At 38.9% G+C, this 26,770-nt stretch overlaps 1 protein-coding gene across 1 annotated transcript; it reads left to right on the top strand.

The window, feature by feature from the left end:
• The first annotated feature begins 15,370 nt into the window (after positions 1-15,370).
• Positions 15,371-22,188, top strand: gata6 (GATA binding protein 6). Its single transcript, XM_053329445.1, has 7 exons — positions 15,371-15,640; positions 16,340-17,251; positions 17,782-17,954; positions 18,885-19,010; positions 19,104-19,191; positions 19,291-19,388; positions 19,895-22,188. The coding sequence occupies exons 2-7, from the start codon at positions 16,399-16,401 to the stop codon at positions 20,054-20,056; spliced, it is 1,500 nt and encodes a 499-aa protein (XP_053185420.1). The 5' UTR covers positions 15,371-15,640; positions 16,340-16,398; the 3' UTR covers positions 20,057-22,188.
• The last annotated feature ends 4,582 nt before the right edge of the window (positions 22,189-26,770 follow it).

Genomic DNA, 26,770 nt, shown 5'->3' with positions numbered 1-26,770 from the left:
GGTTAGACACATTGAAGCCTTTTAAATCATTTTTTGTCTAAGGGTGACCTCACTAATTACTAGGCCAAACACACAGATTGGTTATCTGAATTGTGTAGACTTCAGAATTTCAGTATCAGTTTGGCTTTGTGTCCCTTTTAGTTTTACACAGCTGTGATTACTTGCAAGTATAAAATCAGCAATATCAGGGGCACTAGATAAATGTCAACCTCTGTATTTGAATGGAGGATCAAATCAGGCCTCCATGATGATAAAGGAGCAGAATAGTGACCACCAGTGAAACACTGTAGGTGCACTGAGCCACACTGTGGTTTTAATGTGTCTAACTGTGTGATTGAGAAGCAGAGCATTGCTGAAAATGGATGTTGTCTAACAAAAGGGGAGGCAAAAAAAAGGTTATTCCCAGAATGTCATTAAATAATATTCATATTCTGACCCCCCAAAAGTATCCCCTCATAATTAAGCTCCAAACCACACATCTTTTTTTCGTTTTTGATTACATTGTCATCCATTAATAAATAGATGATTAATTAAGCATTTCCGACAGCCGAAAGTGTATTCTTTAGGTTTTTTGCTATTTGTGTATGGAAATAGCATAACTCGTTACCTGACAGTCAGTGATTTCTCTGGCGTTCACTGAAAAATGAAGAATGCCATGTTAACCTTTTTAATAAATGCAGGTCAAATTTAACATTGCGAAACATTTAAAAAGTTGAAATATTTCCATTTTCATATATTCTGAGTCACTTTAGGAAAGGTCATATCAGGCATGTATTTACAATATGATGATAGAGACTTTTTACTTTCACAATATATTCTCATAATTACTCTTTTGTTGTGTTTGAGTGTCTTGATAGCACTTGTTAAAACCATTATTATTTTGGTTTCTGATCAACTTTACTCAAACAGGAAGCCATAAAACAATTTGAAAATGACAATTAATATCTGTATATTTTTGAATTATATTTGACTTTTACATGCTTAATAAGGGTCACCATCTTGGCTCTGACTCCAGTACACAGGGTGATACGAATGCTAGTTTTTACACTTTGTTTCACTTTCTGGCACTGTGTGCTGTAACAGATTTACTGTCACCAGGCAACTGGCAAAGGCTATCAGTATTACTTCAATATGTCAACAAATCCAAAGTAATCCTGAATGAGTAGCGTTAGGCATTTGTTTAATGTAAAGATGTTATCAATTTTTACAAGCTGGCAATGTCTACCATGTCCTTTAATAAGAGTAAGTCTTCACTTCAGGCCAGCACAGTGCAGCAGTGTATTCCCTCAATCGCTGCTACTGCCCATGACTCCCATTAGATTACGGAGGAGATTTATCGAACCTGCTTCCGGTTTGTAGATAGGATAGTGACAACACTTATCTCCAGATATTCCCTTATCAAAAAACAATTTAGTGAGAGAAAGAGACATTAGCCCAGATTTTTTTACACTGCTGAGTGCTCCAGCTTAGCCTCCTCAGTGCAAGGGTCTGTTTGCACTGTGCACACATACACACACCTCCATCTGCCCGGATAGAGAAGCATTAACATTGCCTTAGTGCTCTCTTGATGTCACTGCCATTACGTTCGCACCAAGCTCTTGGACTTTGAGACTTGATCAATTCTGTTTGGATGTGGAATACTGAAAAAAATGTAGTTGAAAGAACAGATGAGAGCTGAAGTCTGTAAAGTTTTTGGAAGTACTGGTGTATGTGTCTTTGCCTTTATGCACAAATGCTTGTGTTTAACATGGCAGTGGGGATGGGCCGGCACGCCAGCTGGTGAGAGAGGTCACTACTGGAGATGGAGTGGGTGGGTCAGCATGAGGTTAGCCTGACCTGAGCTAGATTTTTTTGCTGCATGTATTTATCAAGAACCTAGGGAGGGCATGTGTTTGTGTATGTGGTGCTTTTTGTACAGATGTGTGCTTGCCAATGCATGTTTGTGTATCCATGTGCAGAGAGAGAGAGAGAGAGAGAGAGAGAGAGAGAGAGAGAGAGAGAGAGAGAGAGAGAGAGAGGGAGGAGGCGGGGGGCAGAAAAGCAGGGGATAAAATAGAAGGTGCTCCAAGTTTTTGACAAAGGTGTTTGTCAAAGATATGCTTGTGTGTGTGTGAAGCCAGAAGGCCATCTGGGGGAGTTAGGCGGATGGATAACACAAACGCCTGGTGCTATGACCCTGGAAGGCTAGCCAGAGAAGAAGAGAAGAGAAGAGAAGAGAAGAGAAGAGAAGAGAAGAGAAGAGAAGAGAAGAGAAGAGAAGAGAAGAGAAGAGAAGAGAAGAGAAGAGAAGAGAAGAGAAGAGAAGAGAAAGAAAATTTGGGCAATAAAGTTGTACAAGGCACTGAAAGGCTTTATGGACCTAATAACAAGTTTGAGGTCTAATTATTAACCCTGTCAATGAAAAATCATTTATTGTCCTTTTTTTTTGGGGTGGGTGGGAGAGTTTTCAGTAAAACACCTGTTGGCATGTCAGGTGAGAAGGTTCATGTAAAGCTGATGTGCCCAACAAGCATTCAGAGTATTTGTTCTATCCATGGATGATGCCTGTAAAAGGGGCTGCAGGTGCTTGGGCCAGGGGCACAGTGTCTAGGGGCCGTGTTAACTATTAACACAGCCATATAACACTGTTACTGATTACCGCTTCTCGTTCTTGAGACTCCCTCTGACCTGAGTCACAGGTAGGAGTCCCACAAGGTGTGTATTTGTGTGTGTGTGTGAGTGTGAGTGTAAGTGTGTGTGTGTGTGTGTGGGCGCTTTTACACACCATCCTCCACCATGTGGGAAAGCAGCCTCATTCTTGCTCATTTTTTCCCCTTCTTTTTCTTCCTCTCCTTCTTCCTCCCCCCATTCATCCCTCTTTGTTTCCCTTCTCTACCATGCAGACTTGCTCACACAATTTGATCTTTTCAACAACCTTCATGATGACCTTTATCCTATCTGCCATAAAACGCCAAGGCGTTAAGACATCTTGTACAAAGTTAAGAGGAAACATGCTTGACATGTAGCACTTCAGGTACTTTACTCTGGTGGTCTAAGGTGTAGAGGACACTGATGAATGACTCACAACACATGTACAGCAAGACTGTTAGATGACAAAATGACAAGATGTTATACTGCTATGTGAACAAACTTTGTGATAAGAACTCTACTTATAATACAAATAATAATATAAAAACACTCCTCCTTACATTGTCCCTAAAGTGATGCAGCTTTAAGATGATAAAAATAAAATAGGCTTTCTTTTTGAGGTTGGAAGAGAGGATTGATGCCACTCTCATAGTTGTATAAGTGTGGAGATGTAGTCAGGAGGTGATGTCTCTTCAAAAATCAGAAATATGAGTACCAGCATCTCTATAACTCATTAATGTCTTTTTTTTTAACACAAACATAAAAAGAAATGTTAAAAAAAAAAAAAAAAGTAAATTTATGATTTGGGGGAGTAACTACAGTATTTCTAGAAAAAATATGCACCCATCCACAAAGAATTCCTGTGTAGACCATCTATCAAAAATAAGTCATAGCAACCATTGTAGCCCCAGTTAACTGTGGCAAGAGAGGAGTTTTTTGTTTCTCATTTATCTGAGATCAGCTTGGATCATAAATAATTTTCTTTTTTAAAAAAAATAAAAAATAAATGGTCCTCATGAAAACCTCTGTGAGTTATCCAGAGTAACAGGGTACAGATTCTGGAGATTCACTTCCCTTATATTGAAAAGGAGGCAGAAATCTTTGCAAACTATTATTACAAAACCTCAGCAAGTAAAACCAAATCCACTTCCATCCCACTGGAGGTAAGTCAGAGATTCTTTTGTTTTTGTAATTTTGATGAACTGAGTTTTATATATATATATATAAAAAGGCAAAAGTGTGGTATCATCATGTTCTGACATCATCACCATTATTCCACAAATTAGCCAAGTCGTATTTTGCCACTTGTTGTGCTGGAGATACGACAACTGCTCCATTTTCTCCATGATTCACCGACATTATCATATTGTGTCCAGCCAGTCCAGACCCCAGTAATGTCTGCCTGCCTGGATGCATCATCTTGGCGCTACAAGGCCGCTTCCTAGCAGATCTATAAACACTGGGCTTAGTGGAACCTAAGCACCTAAGCTGCTGACCAGCGTCTATCAAAACAAACCACACAAACTGTCCAGAGTTTGTTTCTGTGTCGACGGGGATAATGTCAGGGGTCAAACTACCGAACGTCTGCTTTTGAAGTTCAAAATAGGATTTATCTGTGTCCTGGTTGGTCTAAATGTTGATGATGCTGAGAAATCAGATACCAGAAATCAGAAATTTGTGCACTGAGGATTTCCCAGCTGCAGGTGTGCCATACAGGCTTTTATATGTTTAAATTATGGTTATACAACCTCAGCCGTGATAACAACATTCTTGTGAAATAACTGCCAATGTGGACGTGACTTTTGATGCTAAATGGAAGTCAGGCCAATCAAAAACTGAACCAATGGTAAGTCAGACCAGCTATGTCTTTCTTGCCCTCTTTTGTTGAGGCATACAGTGCAAGTCACAATAAGGGATTTAACTGTACGTGCTGTAGATCACTCTGATATGGCTTCCTTTTTTTCTTTTTTGTCACAAGGAGACCCGGCGGTGGCAGTTGGTGCTGAAACTGGAGGTGTTTGTTAGACACCAGCAGGAGGGCTTGTGTTTAATTTTGCTGCAATATTCACACAAGGAAGTTCTGCATTTGAAACCAATCTGTTACTGAGAAATAGAAGGGACTGTGACACATTGTTTTTCTACTAAGCCGTGTGTTTTCCGCCACGGGGACACAAACCAGTCTGAGATATTATACTCCCACCATGGGCAAACATGCAAACACAGCGAGCCACTGCTCCGCATGGTACAGTACACACCGTTAGAGAGGGCACAAAGGAAGGCGCATGATTGGTGTGTTTGACAGCGATCTGATAAACCCATAATTGGAGCATGTAGAATGCATATGTTTTTCAGTCAAACAAAAGCCCTGGTCACGCCATAGAAACTGCCTCTCAATGTTTTCATTGTCTGGCAACTGACTAAAGTGAAGGAAAGGGCGACAGAAACCTCCAAGTCTGACTGAGAATGTGTTTAATGTGTGCGGAAGGGGAGCTTTGTGAGTCTGAGAGTGTGTTTGTCTGCATGTGTGTTGAGAGTGAGAGGCCGAGACGAGGCGAAGTTGTAAGGTCATGGAAGGACAAGTGCCGTGCAAAGTCAGCTTGGTGGAGAAATGTCTGGTGGTGCTCCAGACCCCTTTTGACTGAAGCACAAATCTTATCAGATCTTCAGAAGGCTTATTTGTTCTTCTGACTGAAAAGCTATAGACACATTTGAACACATTCTCCCCTGGAAAGAAAGTTTAACTGTATTTACAGAAGGTCAAGGCCGAAACTTCCTACTTGGAAAGGCAGTTATGTGGAAACATTGTTTAGCACCTTATTGCAACTTTTAAAAGATCTGTTCACTTGCCTCTACTGGTATCAAGCCATGCAGAGAGTTTTTGGGTTTGTCTGCCCAGGTTTAAAGATATCTGACTAAGAGATTTCTGTGCCCACCACTAGTTTTCATATGAACTACTTTCTACCAAAGAAATAGTCCCTTCTCAAAAACCATGAACACTTGAGGCTGGTTTCCAATCCCACTGTAAGCACCTACAATAAAGGTTTTGATTTGATCATAGCACCACTGCAACACCAGATAAATGTTTTGTATATGAACAGGCTTTAATTATGTACCGAGTAGTAATTGTACTCAATCTTTCATTCACTTTGTTCTATAGAGTCAAAAGGTTCAGCTCATGTAATTCCTGAATAAAGCGAGCAAAAGCAGAAAGAGGTAGTGTAGCTGTCAAATGTGAACACTATTAAGTCTTTCTTCAACAATCTGCACAGGCGTCGGACATTTGTAAGAGAAAGACAGAGCATATTAGGCTCCGCTGTATAAATGCCCTCTTAAAGGGAATGTATTCTGTATTTCCGGGTCTATAATTACATTCTGAGTCTCTACTGGTATATGTTTGCATGAATTAAAGTTTTAAAATAACTCTTTATCTTAAACTGGCCCTTTATGCAGCCCCTCAGTTCAGCCTCTGTCTGAAACAGACTGTTTTAGCTCCTGTCTCATTAACGCCTCCCTCCTTTGACTTTTGACCATGTTTGACATAGACATCCGACATCATTAAAGTATAAAATATCACAAAATTGCAGATAGCACAATACGTCCTCTGTTTGTGGAAAGAAATGTTGTTGATAAAAAAAATGTAAAACTATTCACCTCCGCTGTACTGGGGTGGAGACAGAAATCTCAAAACCTGGAAAAAAAAAAAAAAGTATTTACACAATGAGATACCAGTAGATGTAAGTGAATAAGTATGTCTTTTTGCAATTTAGGTGTTCTGACATAGAAATTTTGTGTTCTTAGAAAGAAGAATACTGAAGAACGAAGGTCTGATTTTGAACAATTGGGCCTTTTTGCTACTGTGACTTACCATAGTGGGAAAAGCACAGTTGTGACTTTTAACATTAACAGTGTGTCTGTTCTATTTAAGCGTCCCAGTAAACCATGACAGTGTGACAGTAGACCATGAAATTAAAGCAGCTAAATGGAATTCAGCCATAATTCATTTAACTATATGTGCTTGTCCTACTGTGACACCTTTAAATGTCTTCCATAAAACAGCCTATTCCTGCTAGAAAACTGCTTGCACCTTCAATAATGTCTCTGTCCCCCAATGTGGATTTGAACAATTGGTGATTGTTTCAGTTCAACCACACACTCCTCTCATATCTAAATAGGAGAGACTCTGTAGACCTTGAGAGCATGAGTGGACCTGCAAGGTCTACCATCTGCCCTGTCAAAACTCCACTGTGGTGCCAGGACCAAGTACTGTATCCCTCTGTGCCTCTACACCACCACACCCACCCTTACACCAGCCCCACCTCCCCGCCACCGCCATCTCTAAACTGTCTCCGTTTCACTATCAGTGACGTCACCTTTGCTCAAGGCTGTTTTCTCTCAGGCTGGGGCTCCAAACAGCTGATTCAGGGAAAGTCACAACGTGTACTGGGGACCTGACCTTCTCTCCAGAGACAAAACACATAGAGAGGGGCTGGCTCCACAGGATGGAGACATTAGCGTGGAAACAATAACACGGCCTCTGAATCTACACAAGAGATGAGGCTCGGTTTTCCAGAGACGGACACAGAAAGAAGGCGTCATTGAGTATAGATGAAACTTGGCATTCAAGCTTGGTCCCTCTTTGATCTCATGATCGTTTGTGCAGGGCTGCTTTTCCTAAGTGGGTCCCAAACTTTTTTGCTTTGGACACCTTTTAAAAAAGCAATGTCTACTTGGAACCACTTGTAACAGATTGCATGTGTCAAGCTCTTGGCAGTCCAAACAGTGAACTTCCTCTTTCAGTGTATTCAAATCAAATCATTTTTAGAGGCCAGAAAAACCAAAGCAATTTAAAATTCACAATAAACACAGGAGATCACAAAAAAGTCCAAATTTACAGAATTTTGTGTGTCGCAAATATTTTTATTTTTTAAACTTAATGTGAGCCAGGAGATAGTTAGCGTAACTTAGCACAGGACTGGAATCAGGTGGAAACAGCCACAGGAAAAAATCTTAAACTTTGTAATTGTCATTTAATATCTGATTTTGTCTAATCTGTTCAGATCCAGTGTTACAGTTTCCCCTTGTTTCCAGTCTTTATTGTAAGCTATGCTAACTGGCTGCAGGCTTTAGCTTCACATTTAGCACATAGACATGAGAGTGGTATTGATATTCTCATGTAATGTTTAGAAAATGTATTGTATCATGTGACCCACTGGACGCCCCGATCCCCAGGTTTAGAATCACTGCTACTACTACTTTTAGTATTCAACACAAATAATGAGCCAAAAACAAATGTCATTATTGATAACTTATTGTATTTGAGTATTAGTTATCAATACACACAATGAATGATGATGAAAAGTGATCATGAAGATGCAGTGAATCTAAAAAAAATAAAGAACTTAAATGTGCAGTTTTTTTGTGTTGTATGAAAAGTGCTTTCTATACAAATGAAGTCTGATTGATTAAAATTCTATTCTTAATTTATTTTTAAGCTAATGAACAGCTCTAGCCTGTCTAAAATAAACTAATTGTTATGATAGTGTTTTTGTTTTTTACTTATTCCAGTGCTATTCACTGGAAATGTCAAAGATTTGTGGTCTTTTTTTTCCTTTTAATTAAATTCTACTGTAATGGTCAGAGTGTAAATGGAGTTATGGACCAAGTGTTGCATTGGACACCTCTGTCTAATCTGACTTTAATAGCTTTTTAAACACTTAAATTTGGTAGGTGATGGATGGAGGGTTTATATGACGCTTTTCCCAGATGGCTTTACAGTTTTGACGTGGGACTGAGAGTGGCTGAAATGATTGTGGTTATCTGAACTCCCCAAAACACAGGAACTGTCCTGCTCTTAGTCGTGGGCTTGCCCAATCCTGTCTCCAAAAAATATACACTCGTCAATTGTCTTTTCCCAAAAGAAATGAGTCATGAGACTTGGAATAAATTCTGAATATTTCTGTTCTGTGCTTTGATCCAGAAAAACTGAAAATTCAGTTTCCTATGTGTGTAAGGATTCACTTTTCTGTGTCCACAAAGCATCAGTAAAACTTTCTGTCATCGATCCACATTACAGGATATCTAAAAATAGTAATTCAGAGACAAATGGACTTTGATTTTACTTGCCAAAGAGGCGTCATGCCTTGTGGAAGCTGAAAAATCAACATCCAATACAATGAAGCACAGCTTAAAAACTGTTCAAACTCATTTCATTATCCCTTACAGCAAGAGATCCTTCTCCTTTATCCACTTAATCCCACATCCAATATGACTAAGCACAAACTGAAAATGTGCAAATTGATATTATAATTAACATCCAGCATGACTTTGCTCTACTAATCCCTTTAACCCTTCATATTACAGAGAAATGTGCTTAGCCTCAGCTTGTTCTATAAGCTTTGTTTGAATTTCAACTCTGCATGATACCAGGACAAACTATGTATCTTATATCCAATCTTAAATTAATTACAAGCAAAGTTTAAAGTGAAGTTTGACCTGTGTTTAATCTTCATATTCCCACTGATATCAAAACTTCTTTTTCAAGGGAAAATGACAAGAGCAGCACAAATGATAAAAAGAGATCATAATATAATAACACATAATATGCTTGATGCATGATTGGAGCCAAAGTTATGACAATAAGTCAAATAAACCCTGAAGCTTATGTCAGGCTGATATGACAACATGACACTGAAGTGATAAACTGGAGCTGCTGGAGACAAAAATAACAGACCACAAGAACACAGATAAATGTGCCTCCATCTTTCTCCAGACACTAGTCCCTTTCCCAGGAGTGTGTGTACCATCATCACAAGCTTTCACTTCTCAAATGAGGAAGAATGTACTTGTCATTCATTCATCACATGTGCTGAAAGAGAGTGTGATGGTGCTGGATTGTTAGCAGCCTCCAGTCTCCTCCAGATAATAATCACACACACACACACGCACACACGCACACACACACACACACACACACACACACACACACACACACACACACACACACACACAGTATAATGAGGCAGGTGAGCAGGGCGTTCCGTTGTGGGCGAGCCGAGGAAGCAAGGACAGTCCATGTCCAACATGACAAAGGTTACTTTTACACCTGTCATGGCCTCGTTTAATCATCTACCACTTCAAACAGGAGAGTCTGACGCTCACGGCCTCCCAGAAGCCTTTGCTGCAGCAGCAGCAGCAGCTCTGGAAAAGCTGCCATTCAGCGGGAGACAGAGACACAGCCTTATGCAGGTATAAAACCTAACTGCTGTCTTGCAGCAAGGTGTGGAGGTAATAAATACAGGAAGTAGCTTTTACAGGTGCTGTGACAAATTTAACAGAAATTGGCAGAAATTCTGAACATTTCCTTTAAATTGATCTAAACTTAAGTGAACTGAAACACTTAGTCTAGATACACATGTGAGGATAGGTTAAATTTAGATTCCTTTCCAGATGCTGCTACATAAGACTGGAAAATGTTATAATTTATCATATAAAATATTAAAGGTAATATAATAATTGATAGTTTATGGTTGAAAATGTAATTAAAAACATTTTTCAAAGCAGTTTTTCATGAACTAATATTTTAAGAAGCCTTCTTATTTAACAACATTCTAGAGACAATGTGCAGTTATATTAACATTATTAGCTGTTACTGTGATTTTTCTCTCAGATAGGGAAGATGATCTGTTGTCACGCGAACTGGGTTCTCCGTCAGTATAACATTATAGCAGCATTTTTTCTGTCTTATTTGCAAGATGTAGAAAAATTCAAATGCTGGTTATTTGTTAATATTGTAGTTTTACATACAATGTAACATAATCAATATTTATTTAGTTTTTGGTGGCTATGCTCCTTCTTATGTCAAAATAGGTAGGTTTACCTTTGATACCTTTTGCATAGCTGACATTAATATACCCTGCACAGTACTATTTGAGTAATGGGGAGTGGGTACACTGTATGTACCTATGAAAAAATGAGTGTTATGTAAGAGTACAGTTCATGTGGATAAGATGTTTTATATATGTGTGTGCATCAAATAATGTACAGGTACATGACTCACAGCTGCAGAATCCAGATGGAAAAAACAGGATACAGTGCCAAGAAGATCTCATTCCACTTCTTTTGCAGCCAAGATAACAACAACAACAGACACATAGACAAAAGATCATAGCTTGAAGACATTATATTTATTTAATTTCAGCTTTCCCATATTTCTTATTCACATTTTTTTCACAGCTGAATTCAGAAAACTTATGCATACTATATTTAAATATGTATGTCCCTGTTCATGTGTACACTATAATTACAGAGGTAAAAATCTTTGTGTAAGTAATACAGTATCAGATCTGGTAATGAAGTCCAGCCTGTTTGAGTATTTATTTCACTGTCTGTTTCAGAAAAGAATCATTCATCACCTGAAGATGATGTCATACCTGTAAAATGCACTTGTCTCATCAAATATTTGTGTCACTTACCATAACCACGAAATGAAAACAACCCATAAGAGCTGTCATACCTTAGATAAGTATCAAGTATTTTATGTCTCATTTTAATGTGGGACTGATGTAGTTACATATAGCTGGACTGAAGATTTCCTTTATGACAAAACAAAAAAGCACTAAAGATCATCAGGCTCCTCATATTGCACATCATGCTGCAACATTTATTTTAGTAATTAAATGCACGTTTAATTTTAATCGAAGAAAAATGAACATGTATCTATAGAAATTGTGCAACATTATAGTGAAAATTGTTAATTGCGAAAAACAACTATTTTAATTTGGATTTCTGTACTTCCCTAACCCTAAGTACAGCTCAGTGCTATAATTAAAGCGATGCACTGAGTCTCATTCCTGCATGTTTAAGTGCTCATATGTTTAGTTGCTTCTAATTAATCATCACGGCATCAAATACATGTCCACGGCCTACTGTATGCTGCATAAAGCGTGTTAAAAGTCAGTATCAGCTGCAACTGACTCAAAACTGCATTTCAATTCTCAGCGGCTGAGTCACAAATACACTGACAGCATGCAGGCCAGAGGTGAGATGTGAAACAGCTGCACAATAATCAGCAGACTCATTGATGATGAAGACTTTCAGACCTCAACGTTATTCCTGTTTTCCTCGTTATCTCCATTAACATCATACATATTGCAACAGTATTGGCTCATCGGGGACAGAGCAGCGGGCTGTAACAGGTGCTTGAGTGTTGGAGATAATCGTTATCAAGTCGGTACATAAGGCTCTGACACCTGAAGAGGAGCGGTGGCCATTAGTCTGCACGCCTCCTGAAAGATACAAACTGTATTTAGATTTTTTTTTTTAAGTGGACATAATCTCCTCTGTTAAAAAAACAAAGGATTTATTGGATTTTGTCTCTTTATTTATTTATTATTATTGTTATTATTATTATTATTATTATTATTATTATTGAGTTTTTCTAGAACGAAACGAATAAACTACTTTTTATAATACTCAAATATGTTTAGTCAATATTCCGTTTGGGATCCAATATTTAATTTATTGTTCTTGAGTTATTTAGTTATTAGAGAGTCTCATTTGCAAATTATACGTTTTAAAATGTGTTTTCTTTTTTTTTTTGGTGAACATGTTATAATTGGATAATTGGATTATCAGCCTGTCTCTGCAGTTTCCACATCAAGCCGCTCATGCTGGCCCGCAGTGTTTGAGCGTGTATGGGTGAGGTGGAGACAGGGCGGCGTCTCCTCACAGGCTCCGTGTGTCAGGGCAGCACACTTTGACATCATTGCAAAAACAACTCATTCATCAACTCGAGGCTCCACAGCAGAAAAAAAGAAAGATAAAAAAAGAAAGAAAGACAGAAAGACAGTAAGAAAGAAAGAAAGAAAGAAAGAAAGAAAGAAAGAAAGAAAGAAAGAAAGAAAGAAAGAAAGAAAGAAAAAAAAACAACAACAACGGCAACAGGATTTTGTATTCTCACACTTCACTGACAACTACTCTCTAGCTGGAACGATGTGATGGGAGACAGTAGCTGCATGGTTTGGTTTACTCCCTCTGACGAAATCACATCTTACAAAACACCCTCTCCGTTTTAACTCTGCCTGTCAGATGCTGCAGGCCGAGTTTTAAAAACTGAGCAGCAGGCAGAAGTCTGGAGACCTACAGGGGAGCAGGGGATCTGCTTTAAAGTAGCATAATGCTTCCTGAAGGTGATTTTATACGCATATAAAGTTATGTGGGACATTCTATCAGATGCATCCCAGGTACACACACACACACACACACACACACACACACACACACACACACACAGCTCCGGTTTATGTAAATGAAGTCATTCAGAGGAGGAAAAAGTAGTTTCAATAGTAGTGGCAGTGGTGTCTTTTAGAGCAGGTCTACTCTAAGCTTGTGTTAAATGTTAATAATAGAGATAACAACAGCAGTAAGTCTTAGTATGCAGCTGCAGTATCATTAAGTATATTAGGCCTATAGTAGAATTAATACAAAGCTTGTATTCAGCACTGACCCATCAATACATTTACACATGCAGAACCGAAAAAATAAAGAAACCCTAAATACAGTAGTTGAATCATTATTTCAGAGATGCTATGAAAGTATGAAAGTGTATTATTTATAGTATTGTAGCATCAGTGGCAGTAACAATAGTAACAAGAATAATATTAGTAGTAGAAGTAATGATACAATTATTTTCACTATAGCAGTAACACGCACTAGTAACACAGGTAGTCACAAAAACAGATGTGGTATTTTGGGAATAGTTGCAATAGTAGTAATAATAGTAAAAGAGTAGCAGCTTAATATTAGTAATTTGGGAGTATATTAATGTATAATAGCAATATTAATAGCTTCCAGTTCAGACAGATGGTGTAGTTGTGTTGTTAGTATTGATAGTATTGGTAGTATTGTTGATTTATTTAACTGTCTTAGTAGAATTAGTAATATTATCAATTTAATATAGTGATAAAAAAGACGTGCAGTCAATTAGCTGTAAATCATAGAGTCCAGCTATGCATCTATCAGTACATGCCGTATATTGTAGCAGAGATAGTGCTGGCTGCTGGGCTATAGTAGCAGTAGTAGGAATAATAGTGAGGGAAAGCAGGGCAAGTTTATTTGTATAACAGCATTCAAACCCAGAGGGAATGTTAAGAGCATAACATAGAAGAAGTGTAACAACATTTTTAAAACATAAGAGAAATAATACTTAAATAAATACTGATAATAAATACAGAAGTCCACACAGGCCTCGCTTTTAGCACTGTTAGTAGCAGCTGTAGCAGTAACATTAGTAGTAATATTAGTTGTAAATGATGGAGTGCTCAGTTCAGTCTTCAGTTATCTCCTAACCAGACAAAATGTAAACAGACACAAATACCTGCTTGAATGCTCGCCAGTGTGATGAACCGAAAGAGCTGTTTGTTAAGCTCCGTGAACGCGCACGAAGAGACCTGTGAACGAGTGTGAATGATTCAATTGACACCTGGATACTTTTGATCACTTCACTCACCCGCGATGTATATTCAGGCTGAACGAATCATCGCGGTTCAAAGTGAATGTCCTCTCATAGGTGCTGAGAGTGTTGTGCTTTTACAGCTGAAGCCATTTAATCCTTGAATGGAAGCGTCTGAGTTAAATAAACTAATTAAGAGGCGGTTTATTGATCACAGTGGTGAATATAGAGAATCAACAAAGAGGGGGAAAAACATGATCAAGACAAGGCCTCACTCGGATTAAAGATCATCACAGAACAGCCATGAATTAAATGTTTCACGTGACCCTTTGAGAAATGTTTTGTAGTAATTGATTAATATTCTTCCACACAATGATCAGTAGACTATTATGATGGTCTAAATGTAAACTTAGTCTACAGTTATGCATTAAAAGTAATCTCAATTCGTTTAGACATGACATGTTGTCTTTGTTTACAGCAATAAAGTCAAATATATAGATATTATTTAATCATTACTGTATTGTAAAAATAAAAAACAAAACAAAAAACAAACACGCAATTTAAGTCCTGCTTTAACAATAGGACTCATACAGAAGTACTCTCTCTAAAAAAAAAAAAAAAAAAAATTATAAAAGTGACTTTATTTAAAGACAAACATGACCTATGGTTGTTTTAGCTATTGTTGTATACTGTATTACGTGATTACGTTTAATAATACTTTTATTTCACTGTTGTAATTGTCCAGGCAGATTTTATATTAATTACATTAATACTGTTAAATTTGTCATTTTTAAAATAACTGATCAAGTCTTGTTTGTAAAATCAACCAGTAAAGCTAAAAAACAAAAATAAAACAATAAACACAGCTGCCAGACAAATGTAGGGAATAAAACCAACAATACTTCACTCTGAAATGTGGTTCAGTATAAGTAGGCTGTAAAATAATTTGGGAGCACTCAAGTAAAGTAGAAATACCTCATTAATGAAGTGAAGTCATTTTATTTGCCCACCACTCACCAACAGAAGGTTTTGTATAGCCTATATATATAATATATGACTCTTTAACCGGCGTTTATCAAGCAAAACAACACAATACTATTAGACTAAATTAAATAAACATATAAATTAAGACTTTTTACACACTTGGCTCACAAGAATGAATATTAATTGATCAGGAATTACAACAGTTGGCAAAAACGAAAGAACTAAAACGGCCGAGAGAGAGGCGGAGCTCTATCTCTGTCCACACTCATCTCCGTCAAAAAGCCTCTGAAACATGATTGCATTTCAAAAGTGTTGTACGTTTTCAGACTGGATCTTTCTCTCCGTTCTTGTATGCGCAGTGATTGATTGGAGGAGTTCATAGGCTGGCACCCCCATCGTGTTTCCAGCCGCTCACGCTTCACATGATTGGTCCGCCTCCCGCAGTCTCAGCCACCAGAAGCACCTCCTCTCATAAACCTCGTCAGAGCGGAGCAGCGTTTCCCATTAGACTTCCAGGAGAAGCACAGGCTCACAATTACGGACTTTGCTTGCGACTTATGGCACACGACTAACCAACAGGTATGAAAAGCGTCTAAATGTCTCTTCTTTTTTTCCCCCTCACTCACTGTCTTTTTTCCTTTCTCTCGTGGCACACACAGAGCTGGTATATGAACATCTGGCTCGGTGTGAGCAGCAGGATCTAAATAATCATTTCGAGGCATTATTGTTTTATCGCTCCAGCCTGCCTCTAGGCTCTTATCTGTTTTGGCTCTTATCAAACGGTTATCTCTTTTGCTGTGAAGACATATTGCGTTTTGTTTCCTATCTGTTCTCTCTCTCTCTCTCTCCCTCTCTCTCTCTGTGTGTGTGTGTGTGTGTGTGAGAGAGAGAGAGTGTGTGTGTATGTGTGTGTGTGTGTGTGTGTGTGTGGGAGGACAGGGATTTGACACGGATGGATCCAGTGCCTCTTAAGAGCGCTTGATGGGGTTGCATGGCAGTCACTGTGGTTTTGGGTGTGTTTTATTGGAGTTGAACAGATGACACGAGCGTTGAAATGAATAATCAAATATAGTAAGGTTAAGTATTTTTATAATTATAGAAATATAATCTGCGCGTTTAAAGATGAAAACAAGCCGTACATCAGCGGTGCGTCATTCTAGAAACTTGGTGAGTTTCTACCGGGATGTTTTGGTGTCCGTAACTTTGCGCCATACTAGCAAAAACTAATTTTTCCTCTCAGTTTCCTATTAACACAACGATTCCCAATCTTTGTTTCAGGGTAGACGACTCCCTCACCATTTTTGTTAACCCCTACGGTGTATGGAAAGTGCTCCTGGATGGACCTGGGCGATAACAGCTGGTCCATGGTGAAGCGAGAAGTATCCAGCAGCCCAGGGTCACCGGCTGAACAGACCTACCTGCCCGGTGACAGCAGGAGGGACGGTCACACCCCTGATGAGCTGAGGACACCGGCGCCTCCGAGCGAGCTTGACGCACTAGGGCATCGCCGCTCCGACGGCAGATCACTACACTCCTACGTTCACTTCGGACACCATAACAACACCCTGACCACCGAGGACATCCCGCTGTTTACGGATTTAGACCAGGGCAGCAAACTCGTCCTCTCCAGCGGAGCGCACAAAGCGAGCTTGCTAGTGGACCCATCCGACATGTACCAAACACTGGCCATCGCCGCAGCCCAGAGCCAGACTGGATATGATTCCTCCTCTGGCGGTTATATGCACTCCAACCCCAACTCTCCCGTATATGTGCCCAGCTCCCGGGTGGGCTCCATGATACCCAGCCTCTCTTATCTACAAGCCAGCGGCCCTGCGCAGCCCAGCCACGGCGTCTCCAGCCACTCGGTCTGGTCGCAATCCACCCCGGAGAGCCCTTCGTACAGCACCGGGAGCCCGCACACCTCCAGCCGGTTCCACTACCCTCCAAGCCCGCCTATGAATAACGGGACGCCCAGGGACAGCGGCTACAGTAATACGCTGAATGTGAGCAGCAGAGACCAATACGGCCTCTCTCGGCCCCTCAACGGAGCCTACCCGAGTCCATACTCTCCGTATGTGGCACCACAGCTGTCCCAGTTGTCCTCGCCTTGGCCCGGGGGACCTTTTGATAACACGATGCTGCACACCTTGCAGAGCAGAGGTGCGCCCTTGATTCGAGGACCAAATGGAGGTAAGGAAAATGCAAAACACTGGTGGAAATAATAGTCTCAGTGTCTGGGGGGAAGCGATAATGATTAAAAGCCACTATCCACTAATGCTCCATTGGACTCTGTTTTTAACATAACGTGATCTCTCTGTTGAGGTCAGAGCTAAAAAAGTATTTCTGAAGAGTTTAAAATAAAGTAGGCTACCATAAGAAATATTCTGAAATGATGATGGATTTCGCCCGAGAGACCGTGTGTGACATTCCTATAAAAATCGGCCTATTTGTGTGCGCGTCCACGCAGGCCGAACTGACCCAAATAGTCTGTGTCAAACTTTGAAAATATAAATATAAATCGTCACAAACTTTTAACAAAGTACGGCGATACTGAAAGTGTCTGGTTTAAATATTTTACTACATTAAATTGGTGCCAATGTTTTATCAAATTCACCTGACACATGCGTGCCCGCTGAAATAAACTCACCTCTGGCTGTTTTTATGTTTAAAAGTTGTGTCTGTGTGTATATGTGGCTGATTTTTCACCTTTTCTTTTTCAGTTTCAGAGATTTTGGATGACATGGGGGAGAGCAGAGAGTGCGTCAACTGCGGCTCCATCTCCACGCCGCTCTGGAGGCGCGACGGCACGGGCCACTTTCTCTGCAACGCCTGCGGCCTTTACAGCAAAATGAATGGGCTGAGCCGGCCATTAATTAAACCACAGAAACGGACGGTAAGCAGGGGACCACTTAACAGCTCCATTTCCTGCCTAGTTATTTTAAACGTCGAGTTGGAGAGGTCATCACTGAGGATATTCATAGTATGCTTACATGAAAGGAGACCCGTAGGCCATGTACCAATCTGTATTTTATATTTTTGTTGTTTAAAAAAAATTGTTTGAATACATCTGTGATTGATGCTGAACCCCCCCCCCCCCCCCCCCCCCCCCAACACACACACACACACACACACACACACACACACACGCACACACATACATATATATCATTTAGGATCAGTGCTTTTTGTGAAAGATCGTGACACATAATGTGTCCAATCATTAAGCACAATGATCATTAATAATAATAATAATATATCAATCAACAGTCATGTAAATTAATTGGGTACAGGGTTGGGAAATTTTATGGCGAAGAAGGCTTTTAAATGCACCATTTTTTTTAAAGTTTCGATTTTAAATGAATTGAGGACTCTGATTTAATTGGACCAAACCCATCTCTAAATGGAGGGCGTTTACTAACATAATCAATCATTCTCTTAATTTCTGTCACTCTATGACGAAGTGAACCGACAATAAGGTTAAATCTCTTCCTGGTGCCATTATGGCGCAGCATTACGCATAGTTTTTAGTGGGAAACCTGGTCACGTATCACTCCATGAAAATGAACATCCTGTTAAAAAAAGCGTGCGTAAATGGCAGCTTAATTGACATCATAATAGACAATGTGTTATTAATAGGAAATAGGCAGTGAATGGCCGGATTGTTATTAAATAGTTTGAGTGTGTATTCCACTTAAAACAAAAAACAAACAAAAAATGGAGATTAGGCTAAAGACAACGATTCCAAGTCACGTCGGTTTGACAAACCTGTTCTCTATTAATGTACTGATTATAATGATTCATTTTATTTTACATTTGTTACCAGTCAACGTCCAGAAGGATCGGCCTGTCTTGCGCTAACTGTCAAACCAGCACGACTACTTTGTGGCGCAGAAACGCGGAGGGGGAGCCGGTGTGTAATGCGTGCGGACTCTACACGAAATTACACGGGGTGAGTCCACATTTTTTCATTTCATATACCATTAAAAATGTATTCTTTTATTTTTATTTTTAGCATCACTAAAAACGATTAAATTCTCTACAGGTACCTCGGCCACTCGCCATGAAGAAAGAGGGAATCCAGACAAGAAAAAGAAAGCCGAAAACCTTGAATAAAACGAAGGGGTCCTCTGGTGAGTTACTGCAGCTATGAATGTGACTAATTCTAATCAAAATGCTGCTTTTATAAGAATACATTAACAACGTTTCTTTTATTAATATATTTTTTAAAGGAAATAACAACGCTGTGTCTATGACTCCAACGTCCACCTCTTCATCCAATTCTGAGGACTGCTCGAAAACCAGCTCTCCGTCTGGGCAGGTGTCAGGGGTAAGATTAAAAACATTTTTTGAATTAGAGCATCAAATACTTTCAGCTTAGCCCATACGATTGTCTAATGTGGTACAGACAAATAAAACATGTGTAGGCCTATGTAGGATTTATAAACTGAGACATTAAATTCTAGCCCTTTTTTATATGTGAAACTTTGCCCACACTATATTCACAAGGTATTATCTCACATACTCTTTGCTACAGCAGGTGTTTTGCCAAAAAAACAAAAACCCTCATGATAGCAGACAGCTACTCTGGGATGATGATTGTTGCTATAATGAAGAATGGGTCACCATATTATATCAAATTAAGATGAGTTTCACATTGCTCATTATGTGGTGCTTTTTCCAGCTGTGTCATGCAAGTGGCATCCCAGTCCTAACACTAGTCACAAATTCCAAATAAGGCTAAATGCTTATTTTACATTAAACAAGCAACGTCTTGCTTTTCAAACACAGCTTGGGACTAATATGGGACTAATACTTTGTCCTCTGGTGCTTCAGGTCAGTTCATCTGTGCTGTCCAGCTCAGGGGAGGGAACAGGCTCTGGATCAGCAGTGAAGTACCCGGGACAGGATGGCCTGTACACCAGCGTGAGTCTGTCCCAGCCTTCAGATGTAGCTCCAGTGAGGGGTGAACCCTGGTGCCCCTTGGCTTTAGCTTGAACATCTAAATCTTTGAGAGGACAGCATTTTCCTGGACCCTCTGTCTGGATGTTAAGTAGTGTGGAAGTATTCGGGGGCAATGTTTTTTTTCCTTCCTCACAGCTGATACAAGAAGAGGTGGACAGATGGAAAAGAAGGGTGATCTTCAGTCACACTGCAAGCTTGAACCGAGTGTGGAATATGTGGGTTTCAGATTGGTGTGGGGGATCTTGTTGCCTTAAAAAAACACAAAGGGAATCTTCTGGGATGAGGCCAGATGATCAATCAGGTGGCCGGGCTGTGGATGGTTTCTGGACCTATCGTGCACTCGATATCTCTTCCATCCATGGCACAGAACCAAATGTTGGTTCTCAAACGAAAGCCATCGTGTATATAATGGATTTCCTCTCTGAAGAAAACGCTGGTGATTGGATCCCGGTGCTTCATAAAGCGCTATATTCTTTAAGAACATTAAGATTTTTTTGTTTTTTCTTTCCACAACTGGAATCACACCACAAGTGCCAAGACAACTTTTATGAATCAAAAGAAAAAAAATATTTATAAATCTTCCATTGTTGAAAACATGGCTATGATTGTTAATAAAGATATCAATATAGAGTAGAAGTTAAACCATTCTGATGTCTTCTTTTCTAATTTTTGTTTCTTTTTAAGTGGTTGTTTTTAAGTAGTACAGTAGTGTTGAATATGCACATGTTTTCCACTGAAAGCTCTTACTGTATTTGACTGAAACTAGTTTGGTTTAAACAGGGTATCAATGACTATGTCATCTAGTATTTTTGTTTAATTATTTTCAAAAAATGCAAATAATCAGTTTCTCCAGACTAATTTTTAATATTGAAACATTGTAAGCTGTTGGGTAACAGTAAAGGACAGATTCACAATTTTTGAAGTCTGTCTTACAACAACAGTCATTTGCTGAAATGAACACTGAAATAGGTTTTGTTAGCTGTAATCATTCTTCCTGTTCATACTGACCATCAGAAGATCCCCTCCAAATGTGATTACAGTGTGAGTGATAAGGGACAGTCCTTGTTTTCAATAAAAATGTATTCAAAGGTTTATCTTAAGATAATATTAGGCATCAATTGTCTTAGGTAGTAAAATAAAGAGGGTATCTTCCCCAGTCTTTTTATTTAAATAAATCCTCTTTGTATTTCCACAGTAAATGTTTTCCTGTTGAACTACCTGTTGAAGGATAATATCAGAAAGAGGCAATTTGGCACTAAAAAGATGTTGAAACATTGAACACTTCTGACTAATTTGGATGAGCAAAGTCTTATATGAGCTTCAAATAAACTTGCATTGAAAGTGCATTATGAAGGGGTCTTCTAATGGCCAGTATGAACAGTGATTGATTACAGGAAGAAAAAAAAGTGTCAGTGTTTATCTGGGCACATGACTGTTATTTTAGGACAGACCTGAAAAATTGTGAACCTGTCCTTTAAGGTACTATTCTTATAGCCATGGTGGACTAAGAGCAGAGCTACAAAAACTCTTTTACACGTGAAGCAGTTCAATGGCTTGTTTGAACAAAGCACACCCAGAATAGCTGTGGGCCTACACACACTGACCTTTATGTATGTTTAAGACATAAACTGCGAAAGAAGACTGTTGGCTGCTTTACCTGACTCTATAAACCTTCCACACTGCACACAATCTGTTTCATAATTTTTACACTAAAATTAAAGCAAAGTGAAGGGTGAGGTCACCTCTGAACAAATCCATGCTGCGGTGATGCCTTTAACTAATCCATGTAAGGGTTAAAGGGAGTGTAATGGCCTAATAGTTTAACATGATGAAGCACAAAAGTGGACGATTGAAACCAATTCCAATACTTTTTTCCCCCATCAGAATGTATCCCCAAGTGGCATAAAAATTTGAATGGTATGTTTGATTCTTCACACTGTACGTCTCCATGTCCTGCAGCAATAGTTGTGGGTGGAGTCTCGTTGCAAATAGCCATTTTGGACCACAAAACAATTCTTTGCTTCAGCTACATGTTAAACTAAACTAAACTAGCAAAAAAGGGGTAAATGCTTATATTTAACACACTTCATCCAAAAAAAAAGAGCATGTCATTCATTCTTCTGGACTTATTTATTTTCTTTGGAAATATAATGTTTATTTTAGCATTGTTTTGTTTAAATACTTCTGTTGTTTTTTTTTTCTTGCTGAAATTATTTTTATTTAAATGCAGTCCAATAAATTGTCTTGGTGATGCGAATGAGCTTGCATTTACCCTGTGTTTCAAAGTAAGAGCATCAGTATTTCGAAGTTGTGGAAAGAACCGATGTTCTTGCATAATGATAATATTACTCAGGCATATTTCTGTATGTGGCAATCACAGCCTTTACCTACCCATTGCTCTGACTGAACAAAGACTGGATCACTTTGTGTCCTCAGATGTTTAAATGGCTGTGACGGAAGCTAAAAAAAAAAGAGTGAAAAAAAAATTTGATCATCAAAAAAATGCATTTAAAATAAAATAAAAAAACATGCTTTTTCTGGATGGTTTGCTTCCACATTCTGCTTATGTTTCATTAAAGCAAGCCTTTACTCTTTCTGACAGCTTTTTTTACTTAAGAGTTTTTCTTTTCTGCCGGCCCCACAAAGGCTCAAAGCAAAATCCACTTTCCTGTGTCCTCTTGAACCAGCAGCTCAAAGTACCTGTCACAATGTTTACTGTACTTAAGCGAATATGGCCTATGAGTAATACCACATGAAAAGATTTTGGAGATGGTTAAGATTTATGTCTGGGCTTAGCGTTATCTGTCTGCTCTTTGACACATTGATTTAGCCGAGTTTATTGAGTGTTGAGGAATGCGCTACACTGCACAACAGCCACATCCACGTTTTGGAGATGAGCGTTGTTATTGCACTTCTTTCTCTTTCTTAAGCAGAAGATCAATAATCTTTGACATCTGATTGGAAAGATACAGCCATTACAGCCATTTGTTTTCGCCAAAGATCATTCATCACAAACTTTTATTCTTCATTGTTAGTCTTAGTAGTGAAATGGAAACGTTTGGTATGTGTTCATTTACTGCTGGGTGTTATATAAAACCCAATTTGACACAAAGACCACCGGGCACAGGTCCTTGAGCTCCCAAGCAGCTAAATCACCGAACCACCTTTAGATATGTAAATTCAAACTAGTGTTGAACTCAAAACAAGAGCAAATATTTATAGCTTGCTGGATTTATGAAGTGGCCCTACCTTGGCACTGTCTGACTGGTATCCATGGTGCTGCGAGGGAGGAAATATAAACACAACATTGCAGAAATCCTCCCCGCACTCTCATCTGGATAGATGTGTGTCGAGGTGAGGGTCACATCAACAACCATGTTCGCACAAAGGGATGCAAACGGCAAGCTTATAGTTATTATCTGTGAGAGTGATGGAGTGTTAGTGATGTTTGTCACAGAGTTGCAGCCTTGGGACAGAATGGCGTAGGTGATCAAAAGCTGGAAAGAGGGCGACAGAAACAGAGGCACACACACAGAGAGAAAGAGGGAGCATACAGAGATCTTGATGGCTGTGCAGGGTTGAAAGTCCTCTGAAAGTAAACAACACAGACTAGCCCAGAAGCAGCAGCAGACTGCAGGCCCCAGGGCTGTTTGACCATGGGGCAGCAGCATAGTATAGCCCAGCAGCTCCCTCAGGAGATACCCGTTGATCTTTCCATGCTGCCTTTCAAAGGAGAACACCGCTGGCCCTGCCTCCGGAAGAGATGGGATCTCTGACTCAGCCCTTTTGGGTTTCCTCGACAGACACGGGGGCACATTCTGGGAGAAAAAACATTTAAAAACATGATAGCTGGTCCTGCTTGTGGAGACTCTTTAGATTTGGAGTACCATCAAAAGATTTCCCTAATGGAAAATTAACTGTTTGTGCGTGTAAACGTTTCATCATTCTGGATTATTATTTGATTTATTCACCATGTCAGTTTCATAGAAAGCCAACTGGTGCTTTCAAAGCTTTGTCCACAGAGTGTTTCACCTCTTCAGTTTAGCAAACATATCCATAACTGTAAAGGAAAGAAAAAAAGAACCTCCTCCACCCCAGTCATAAACTCTGTCAGTCTTACTCACATGAAGCTACACGCAAGGGTAAAGTTCAGTTCAAAACAATAAGTAGTGGTGTAACTCCTCTCTCTCTAATAATAAAACAGCAGTACTGTTGTTGAAACCAAAATTATTTGAAATACTTGGCTCTGCATAGTGTCATGATGATATCATATCACTATGTATAGTCAAATTAAGTAATTACAGAAACCGTGGGAGTCTTTTCAGGGAAGGTTGGGTGTTGGAGCGAATGACACTTCTGGTGGAGAAACGTGAAAACCACTGGGTGGGACACAAGTCCTTTGCCTGACTCTGAGTGTGTCAGAGTATGTATGACACCATGTATGTGTGTGTGTGTGTGTGTGATGACTAATGCCAGGAAGTTGTATACTGAATAGGATCTAATGGAGATATGATTGAAGTTTGGAAGTGGAGGAAAGGAGCAAAGGATAGTGGATTTATTATGTGGACAAAGGAAACTTTCCTTGCCAACTTGTAACCTTTTAACCTGACAGTGAATCAGAAGCTGAACTGGTTTTATGGAAACAAGAGGTCAAACATAATGCTGTCACGAACCACAGTACTTCTGGGAAACTACATCATTTTTAACTCTCTGATAGCTGTCCAAATGAAAGAAATGTTTGTTATTCACATAAATTATTTGATTTGATGCTCTTTCATAAAATTCAACTGTCAGTAATAATTGAAATATGATTAAATTTTTCAACCATCCAAATGTTTCACCCCTGATAATAATTCCAACATGGACCTGATACCAGTGCCCTCTGTCACCAAAATGTAATATCTGTGCCTTGCTGTGTGCTACTTATTTTTGTAATCTTTATGTTAATATAACATGAGAGCAGTGATTGCTGTTGCAATACAAAACTGAATCGTGAGCTGCTGTAACTGAATAATATAACCGATAATGGTTTGTAAACAATACATTAAAATGCAAACATATGAACTCTGCTAAATGTAGATTTGTCATGTTAAGGCTCATATCTGGTCCACTTATCTATCAGTATAGCTATCACTTAAATATCTGTGGATGTATTAAGCAATGTGGGCAGTGTTGTAGATTAATGAGACTATTTTATGGTAGAGTTTGACTTCTTAAAATGATTTTTGTGTCAATGTGATCTTAAAATGTCAGGTTATTTGGTTGAATTGTTTGATCAACCAAACTGACATTCCTGTGTGGTCATTTGCCCTCCATTGACAGTTTCACAGTTAATTTTGATGATTGATCTATGCTACAGTATATCAGTTACATATCATGATATCAATAAAATGTCACATCACATGTAGTGCCTGTTGCCCTCTTTAATTTGAAACAACATTAAATGGTGTGAACCATTCAATCCTAAATATAAAATATGGGCCTTATATCTAATGCTGGGTTGGAAATGCACAATATTTGCTTTACTTTATTTATCAATCAGGGAAAACACACAATAATAATTTGATGTAAATGTGTCATATTTAGCCAAAAGGCAAATTTTCATCTGCAGTCTGTGGGAAAGTTGACGTTGTGCATAAAAATTGACAAACTTCATTGCTGGCTTCATTGTTGATTTTCACTGTGCTTCTCTCTCCTATCCTTTCTTCCTGTTAAAAGGGAGTTTTTTCTTGCCACTGTTGCCAAGTGCTTGCTCAGATGGGAATTTTGGTACTCTTTAAAATTAAAACCTGAAGAGTTCGGTTTAGAACCTGCTCTATGTATAAAGTGCCTTGAGATGACTTGTTGTGATTTGGCACTATACAAATAAAGATTGTTTGAGATTGATTGAAACAAGACAAACTAAAAAACAGAACACATATAGGAGCATGATGCATACATGAAAAGAAACCTAGTTAAAACCATTGAAGAACAATACAAAAACAGATACTACACATCAAGAACTACTAAACTATTGTCCTACAAGAAATTACTAATGACTGATGTTTAAAAAAATCTTTTCATGCTAAAGATCTTATTGTATTCCAAAATATTACAGCAGTCACTTAAAAAAAACATTACAATCTCATGTCACCTCATCTGACAATGTGACACTACTGGAGGTAGTTGAAGGTTTGGCCTGCCATTTACTTGAATATTATGTTAAACAAATTTTGACCTGTAAAATTACCAGAAAAGAAAGCCATTGTCACCCCTATTGTCAACACTATATGAATTAAGACACTGAATTCAACTGAGTGATTGACAAAGGCTGCACTGGCTGATTTGAGACTCATTGATATTTTCTTTTACAAAGAAATTTAAAAAATGGCTTAAATGTCCTCCAACCTTAAAGTATATTCCTGTAATTGAATATTTTGGTATCTGGTACTGGAAGCTCAGTCAATGATCTGCATTCAAACATTCAAAACAAATAATATGATGTTGTGATTCGTTCGTGGCATTGCAGTGAAAATGTTGTTCATGTTCTGTGTTTGTTCAGTCTGTTATTCCTTCTAAAGGTGCTGGCTACTGAGAACTTTCTGCAATGAATAGTGTACACTTGCACTTGTGTATACAGAAACACACACATTCGAGGTCATTGTGAAGGGTGGATGACTGAAAATTTGATTTAAGTGTGAGGTGCAAACATTTTCTCTGTATGATGAATTGTTTACAAAAGCTAATTACAAAAAGATGCATAGAAAA

Source organism: Scomber japonicus, chromosome 12 (assembly GCF_027409825.1).
Source record: "Scomber japonicus isolate fScoJap1 chromosome 12, fScoJap1.pri, whole genome shotgun sequence".
Taxonomy (NCBI): Eukaryota; Metazoa; Chordata; class Actinopteri; order Scombriformes; family Scombridae; genus Scomber; species Scomber japonicus.
The sequence above is the reverse complement of the archived record's forward strand: the minus strand, read 5'-3'. Positions and strand labels throughout refer to the sequence as shown.